This window comes from Bos taurus, chromosome 3, assembly GCF_002263795.3.
Source record: "Bos taurus isolate L1 Dominette 01449 registration number 42190680 breed Hereford chromosome 3, ARS-UCD2.0, whole genome shotgun sequence".
Classification (NCBI taxonomy): domain Eukaryota; kingdom Metazoa; phylum Chordata; class Mammalia; order Artiodactyla; family Bovidae; genus Bos; species Bos taurus.
The window spans coordinates 114,107,713-114,116,335 of NC_037330.1; the positions used below are offsets into that span (position 1 = coordinate 114,107,713).

At 50.0% G+C, this 8,623-nt stretch overlaps 1 protein-coding gene across 1 annotated transcript; it reads right to left on the minus strand.

The window, feature by feature from the left end:
- Positions 1–6,338: 6,338 nt before the first annotated feature.
- On the minus strand, positions 6,339–8,064 carry ARL4C (ADP ribosylation factor like GTPase 4C). Its single transcript, NM_001102348.1, is given in 1 exon segment — positions 6,339–8,064. A coding segment is annotated over 1 exon segment (579 nt). The 5' UTR covers positions 7,771–8,064; the 3' UTR covers positions 6,339–7,191.
- Between the last annotated feature and the right edge of the window lie 559 nt (positions 8,065–8,623).

The window sequence follows — 8,623 nt, forward strand, 5'->3', positions numbered from 1 at the left end:
AGATTCTGAGACTGCCCAGGGCCAGCCACTAAGTCCCCAGGCTCTCCCGTGTCCGAGTCCCTCACACGTGGGAGAAGACCCTAAGGAAGCGAGCACTGAAATGTCTGTTGGACACAGAGAATGGGGCCACCTGAGTAGGGTCAGCAGTCTTGGGGGCCACCATGCTGATCCTTGATTCCAGAAGGTCTATGAAACAGGCAAGAGTTTGGGGCAGGAAAGGAGAAAATGTAGGAGACAGTGGTCATGAGCACAGTGCCCACCTGCCCCTTCTTCCCCCAGGGAATCTCAGAAAGAGCTGGAGAAGGATACTATGAAAGACTGAAGGTCTTCAAATTACATGCATCAGAACACAGAGTAATGGATTCTTATTTCCAGCTTTACTTCAAGGCTTGTGTGGCATGAAAAATGTGACCACAGTTGGATTGATGACTTCGGTAAGACTGAAGGATGTCTCACATTGGAGTCAAATACCTCACTTGATAGTTTAGCCCCGATTCACCACCTAGAATATCAGTCCTCTGAGAACAAGAACCATATAACAAGTCTCCCTGGTACCCAAGAGTGGAGTGTCCTCCACACAATGGACATCACAGTTGTTGGTGGATGTTGTTTTTAACAGCATTTTTTACGTGATGAATATGGCATACGGCTATGTAATTTCAAATTACATAGCAATGCAACATTTCATCTATGTAATAATGGATCCACACATATACTTGTGAAGTACACTGTTGCAGTTGTCAGTACTTATCATGATGACTTTTAAATTATACACTGAAATTGCTTTGGCTTTTATGAGACATGGGCATTGAAGTTAATTGCACAGGGAGTTGGTGTTTCAGGAAATAAAAATAATCGGAAATGGTGAGAATTCTGATGAGTGGAATGATGAGAATTCTGCCAATGAGAGCTGTAAGGAGGTTTACGGTTCCTCAGAGTCACTTAATGGAAACTTCCATTCAAAGCTCTATGTCCAGAATCTCCCACGGAGAGACGCTTTCCTTCTTGAAGTCTCCTTTGGTTGACTCTGTGTGGTGGAAGTTCTCTTATCAGTGGGAATGAAGAGGGACTCAGTGATGCTGGGCTTGTACGGAGCAGCAGGCACAAAACCAACCCTGGGAGACAGGCTGGAGAGAAGGGGGCCCCATCCAAGCAGAACATGCAGACTTTGCTGGTGTCTCAACTTGCCTTGCAGGTTGGACAGTGCTTTCTATTATCTCATTTTATCTTTAGAATCACCCTGAAGTCTGGGCAGGGCAGATATTCCCAGTCTTGTTGGGTAATGGAGGCGGGGGTGGGGGTGAGGGGGATGGGGAAAGCTAGGTTGAGAGGTTGGCTGACTCAGACCCCAGTGCTGGATCAGCAACACCCCCTGCCCAGGGTCCATCCCCTGTGGTATATAAATGCCCCTCCCGGTGTAAAGCAGGGAGTCATTGCCCCCAACAGTTTCTTGAAAGTAATATCAGAAAGTTCTGCAACGCAGTTTCCAGTTTCTTGAAAGTAATACTGGAAAGAAAGTTCTTTAAGGATGGAGAGCCTGGTACAAGAGGGATTGTGTTTTTCTAGACACTGGGCTGTGACGTCTAAGATGGGAAGACAAGGCACTGAGCTTGGGGCCAGCCCTGTCACTGTGAGTTCTGGGGATTCTGGGGAGGGGGTGGGATGTGGTGGACACCCCCATGACCGGAGGATACAGGTGGGTGATGCTGCAGGCAGTGATACCACCCTCCACTCTCTTCTCCCCGGATGCAGGGTTCCAGCTTCTTTCTGCTCTGCAAGTGGCAGGCTGGGGAGCTTCTGAGGGCTCAGCCTCAGGGTCTCAGGGACCCTGGAACTCCAACTTGGGCTCCACGCTGGACAGCCAGTGATGCCAGAGAAGGGGATCTACTTCTCTATCACCTCACTATCTTCATCTACAAATGCAGATACTGTTGATTAATTTATCTGATGGATGAATTGATCTCTTAGGGCTCTTTGGAGGAAAAAAGATGAAGCAGATAAAACACTCAGAATGGGGATGGTGCCCAGTACATAGTAAGCATTCAGTAGAGACTGACGGTGCCTTTTACCATGATTTATTGTTGTTTAGTTGCTCTGCTGTGTCTGGCTCTTTGTGACCCCTAGGGTCTATAGCCCACCAGGCTCCTCTGTCCATGGGGTTTTCCAAGCAAGAATTACTGAAGTGGGTTGCCATTTTCTTCTCCAGGGGATCTTCCCAATCCAGGGATCAAACCTGTGTCTCTTGCATCTCTTTCATTGGCAGGCAGGTTCCTTACCACTGAGTCACCTGGGAAGCCCCTTTACCACGATGACACAAGACTAACGGGAATAGAAACAGAGCTGTCCGTAACATAACTATGTGAGAATAATTTTCATTAAAAAATGCACAAGGGATGCTTGCCTTCCCAAACCCATGCTATAGATGAGTTAAACAATGACTTGCTTTGGTTATTTCATTCATGCTTTGCTGTCAACACAATGAGAAGATCACAGCACAGAAGTTCAGATCGTTCAGAGAAACACCACTGCATGTTCTGAAAACTTAGGTGTGGGTAAACCACACAGCTTTCATTCTCATTTTTCACGTCTCATCTTGGGGAAGAAGCAACACGACCGTTTCTCAGATACCCTCAGTTTGCAGTTTCCTTTCAGCAGCCAGAGCTGCTCCATTCTGAAGTTCAGAAATCATGCAAAACACATGTATACAGGGCTCTAATGTCTTGTGCAAATTCCATTTTAAAAAGATTTCAACTGAGCCAGGAGACCCTGAAGGAGAAGGCTGTTTTCAAGATAAGACACACATCTGAAGACAGAAATGCCTCTGTCAGGCCAAGGCCAAAGCATGGGCATCCGATATGCACGTGGCCGCAGAGGAGGAAAGAGGAGAGGTTAGCTGGATGGGTCGAGAGCTAGGAAATCAAAAGGGATCAAGTTTTGTGGTGTCCTGACTTTTTTGGATCATTTCAGGCCTTCATCTTCGGCTTTTTGCACACAATTTGTACTTCTTTACTGCCATACAAATATGACAAAATGTGACATCAAAACAGCCTATGATGTTGGTACAGAATCATTCCAAGAGCACAGGACCTGGAGACAAAAGTAAAGGCAGAAAAACAATAACTCGAGACACCCACTGTCTACCCCACGTGCAAGTGAAGAACTGAAACTCCGGGGGAAAAGTCAAATCGAGGAAAACAAGGCGGTTGCTTAGGACTAAAATTCGCCTTCTCAGGTGTTAGGGGCCAGTGCACGTATTCTTACTTCCTGGAAAACATAAAACGAACAATGTCATCTAAGCACCAAGAGTCACCTGGCTCCCCAGAGATTTCTCTGAAATCAAGTTTGCACCAAAACAAAAGCGGGGGCGGGGTTCAAATTTTGCTTCTTTTGACTTCTAATATTTTTACTCCTATAAGCACTTTTCAAGTTTCAGTATTTAGAAATGGCATGTGTGCCCTCTTGGTGTAATTTGGCTCCTAAACTTTACCTTCTACTGCAAAGTGAACGATAAAAGTCAAGCCTTGCTTAGGTACTTAACAAGCATGTCACATACACTATTATCATGTTTCATCCTCCCAACAGTCATTATAAGCCCATTTTACAGATGGGGAAAAATTGAGGCCCAAAGGCTAGGAACTTCGACAAATCATGGGGCCCTGAGCATGGGTCAGAATTTGAAACTGGATCTTTTAGGTTCCAAAGCCAATGGCCTCTATGAGCTACACTTAGAAACTGCCAGAAAGTCTACTGATGCTGGCCTAACCATTTTTTCTTTAGAAAGTGGACCTTTTCTCGCTGGTATGTACAGAGCATGGTGGTCTCACTACGCTGACGATTTAAGAGGACTCACATCTTGGAGTTTCTCTGATGGGTTCAAGGGTGATGGACTCAGCCTAGACACCATGAGAGCACCCAAGACATTGAGCAGAGTGGTGACTAGTCCAATTTCACATAATCAGAGCATATCTTTGAAGCAATTAACAATCACAACCTTTTAATAACAGAGAGGTTTGGGGTGGGCTAGGTGTTGAGGTCATTTTCCGAAAAGAATGTGTGAGGATCACTGACAGGCCTTGTAAGGGGGACAGGCACACAGACTCCTGCATCTGAGCCTCTAAATCCTCCACCCAGTGCAGAGCTACACATTTAAACCAAAAGAACAGAGATGATTCATCCAGCCCTGGACCCCATTAGACAGCAGAGACCATCCTGTGATCCATCCCTCCACTCAGGCCTAGAAATAAACAGAGGCAACTTGAAAAACCATCCACAGACGATTTCCCCAAACGTTTGATTGTATAAATAATTTATTTCTGTTCACAGCATCATATACGCATATAAAAGGAAACGGGAACCCAAAGAGGAGGATGATCAGGACAGAATTACAGCAGTAGAAATGGAAACAAACCAGGAGACATAGTCCCAACACCATGACAGAGAATCTGTGAAGAGAACTGTTGTGAAACAAAGCTGGCCTCCCTGTGTCTATCAGAAAACATTTGAAAAGCTCCTGCGGGGAGGCCAAGTTCCTCTATGTGGACCCCATTCATTCTCCAAAGAGCAGGAGGCATAATAAATCACTGACAGCTACACTGGAGGGATCTCCCAGGTGACCACTCCAAGGTAGTTTAGCCTGTGTTTCCTCCCCGCATTGGTCAGAGACGAAATGGGCTATTATTAGGGCAAACACTACAGATATCAACTGAGACTTTTAACTATTGGTTGATACACCACAGAGCTTTACTGCACAATTACTAACAGTTGACCGCACCCTTAAGTATTGATAATGCAAAAAAAAAAAAAAAAAAAGGTCATTTTGCATCATTGGTAAAGCATGACAGAATCTGAACACTGATCTTGGACCAAAATATTGTCAGCACGAGAAGGTTACAGTATTTGGCATCTGCAATGTCACAAAATAAATATATTATTCTCTCAATAGTGTGGAACTACCAAAATGTCAAAGTGCTTAAGAAATTGTTGCATGTGAAGAAAATAAAGAAAGATGGATTTTTTTTCTTTTAATAATTCTATACAGGATCTTCAGATGACGGGACCAGCCCATTTAGAAATCAGTGACTATGCTGTCGATATGTAAGCTGAAACCTCGCAGGCTTTTCAGCACTGCTCAGCTATATTTTCTCTACTGAGTTTCTACAAAAAGACCAGCGTTGGAGGGGTACCAAATACACCGACAAAAGAGAAAAGAAGATGGACTGCTAGGTTTCTTCTTTTAAAATACTTCATAGGGGAACTGGATCAAGCAGGAAGCCAGGACTACTACCTCTGGTTCTTAAATTCACTTTGAGTGCAGGGATTTATTTATAGGCATGGATTTATAATTTGACTAACTCACATGCTCACGCATGACCATGCCCAATTTCTAAAGGCCTCCTTCACACAAGAAATTTATCATTATTCGTGGATGGGGGGGGGACATAATCCTACCTGTAAACATGGATTTAAAGAAGAAATCAAAATCACACAGTAAGTTTCCCTTTTGATACTGTGTTTGGGGGTGAATGACAGCTTCTGCAAACCAAGACTCAGTCCTGATTATAAAGGATTTTTTAAATTACATTATTAAAAATAGGTATTTCTTCTTCTTTCACTTTATTTCCAAAGCCTCTTTCAAGTAAACTGTGAGGAGCCTGAGGACAGGTGACCATTACGTCACATGCTTTCTTTCATCCCAAGCGCTCACTGTGTCTGCATTTGCTCTGCAACCAGTTCCCACAAGCAGGAATCAGGAAGGACCTCCTTGTGCTTTTCCCTCGCCTGGAAATCCATGCAATGAGGTTGGCTTTTGCAACAAGGTGGGCTTTTGTCTGTTGGTGCGTAATCAAATACTCTAATGAGACATTTGCAATGAAAATACTTAAACCAGATAGGCCACAATGAACCAAATTAGAAATTTGAACATGTCGCCACTTGCAGCGTAAAGGGATCTAAAAGGGCAAAGTCTTTTTTTTTTTTTCCCCTAAATTGAGTATTTCTATGGGGAGTATTCATTCGTAGCAGATTTTTTTAAGGAAAAAAAATGTCTGAAAACCATAACCCATCATCAAGCGGTTAGGATTACAAGAGACATCCCTTGCCAAAACCTGCTTGTCATTCAGCACACATCTGCAGCTGGTGTGCTCACACAAACCAATCAGCAGGCTAAAAAAAAAAAAAAATTGAAGATTCCACACATATGGGTCTAGAAATGTATGTCGATTACACAGCACTGTATCTACACACACCCCATCCAGGACTGACGTCAGGAGCCTTACCCTTTAAACACCTTTAACTATTCTGCAAAGAGTAAATGCATCATTTGCCACCACCTCCAACAGTTTCTTGTTTTTAATTTTTTTTTATTGGTCTCTTTGTGTGATAATGACCTACACATGGACAGGGTCCAAACCATCTGGAAGATGTCTGATTCCAGGCTGAAAAGCAGTTCTCAACAAAACTGGTCTTCTGAAGCTACCACAAAGCACCAGGAAAGGGGCGTTCTTCGCGGCCATCCCCCAGCCCAGGCCAGCGCAGCGCCCCGCGCCTTCCGTCTGCGGTACTGTTCCACGCAGTCCTCTGATGGCCCAAACCACCACCTCGTTTGGGCCCAGAGCAGGGCAAATGGATTTTCACAGGGGCCTGCCCTGTGACATAAAATTATCCAGCTTTCATAGCCCAAGGAGAGGTTGTCCCCCCGCACCTCCCACTGCCACCGTGCCCCCAGATGGGAACTCCCGGGGTTCTGGGAGCCGCATACCTCAGGTAGCTCACAGGTGCGATCCCCCGTGAGGGCGGGGAAGCCTGAACTTCTGGCCCCGCTGGAGTAGGAGGAAATCGCTTTTGTCTCTGATATCTGAGCCTTCCAACCTGGGCCAGCAGGGCGGACGGTGGGACCTGCACGTCCACTCCCCAGCCGGGTCCCCCACCCCCTGAGTAGCTCCGGCGTTCAGACAAAAGGACCCCTGAGCTGGGGGTGGGGGCAGGTCGAGCGCAGGCTGGCCAGCTTGCCTACATACCAGGTTAAGTCACCAGTCCTGCATGTGGGTGCAGAGACTCCGCTTTAAAAATTCGAAGCGTCGCTTTGGTTCGCTGTCTTTGTTCGCGGGCGCGCGGGCCACACAGCCTTTCATTCATTCATTCCGGACTCGCTCGCTCCCCGCGCCTAGCTCCGGAACGTCGCCGCCCAGAGCATTACCGCTTCTTCTTCTGCTTGAGGGACTTCCTGCGTTTCAGGATCATCTCGTAGAGCTTGTCCATGCCCTCGGTGAGGCCCTCGCCGATGATGGCGCACGCCGGCTGGACGTGGTAGGTGGTGGCCGGGATGAGCTCGTGCAGCGCCAGCTGCTTCTCGATCTCCGCCACAGGCAGCGACTTGGGCAGGTCCTGCTTGTTGGCGATGACCAGCAGCGGCGTGCCCTGGTTCTCTGCGAACTTGGTCACCTTGTGCAGCTCTGTCTTGGCCTCCTCCAGCCGGTCCACGTCCACCGAGTCCACCACGTAGATGATGCCGTCCGTGCAGCGGCTGTAGGACTTCCACAGCGGCCGGAGCTTCTCCTGGCCGCCCACGTCCCAGAAGTGGCAGCTGATGCCCTTGGCCGTGCCGTTGCTTAGCTTGATCTTCTCCGTGTTGAAGCCGATGGTGGGCACGGTGTTCACGAACTCGTTGAACTTGAGCCGGTAGAGCACCGTGGTCTTGCCGGCCGAGTCCAAGCCCAGCATGACGATGTGCAGCGACTGGAAGGCCGAGATATTGGAGGAGATGTTGCCCATGGCTCCTCGCTGCGGCGCCGGCCACTGCGGCTGCGGCGGGAGGGCGCCGCCCCCCGCCCTCCCGAGCAGTTACGGGCCCGACGCGGGCGGGCGCACCTGGGCCCCGCCTGCCGCCCTCAGCCGCCCGCACCGGCCCGGGCTTGGAGTCCCCGGGACGCACGGCTCGGCGCGCTCAGACGCCGCGGCCCCCGCGCCCGCGCCGGCCGGGCATCGCGTCTCTCCCGATGGGCTTTGTCTCCTGCGAAGTCTCCGCTGCGGCGCCGCGGGCTGCTCGCGCCCGTCGCCCTCCCCCGCCGGCCCCGGCTCTCTCTCTGCTGCTTCCTCGGGCCGCGCCCCCGCGCTCCAGCCGCTGCCCTGGCTCTCCGCTGCTGCCGGTTCCGGGCTCCGAGCGCCGAGCGCTCGCCTCTGCCTGGGCGGCGCAGCCGCTGGGCCAATCCCACTCCCAGGGCGCGCCTCGGAGGCGCAGGCGGGGCGTGGGCTTCCCCGGACTTCGCTGCCGGCGCGGTCGCCTGGCTGTCCCCACAGTCCCCGCGCCGCCACCGCCGCCGCCGCCAGCCTGCAGCGGCGGGAGGGCGCCCGGCTCCGCCCCTAGGAGGCCCCGCCCTCGCCCCGCCCCTATGGCCCCGCCCCTTCGTGGTGCCCCCGTACCGACGGCCCCGCCCCTCGCCCCGCCCCGGGTCGAGCGTGGACCTCCCAGCCCGGCGGGCCGCTTTCGCGCCTTTCAGACCTTTCGAAATCGCCCTGGTTGTCTCCTCCCGCGCCGCACCCAGATAATGGGCCCCCGAGCTGCCGGCTCTTCCCGCGTCGGCCCTCTGACGCATCTTGTAAAAATAGCTCCCAGAACTCCACGCCC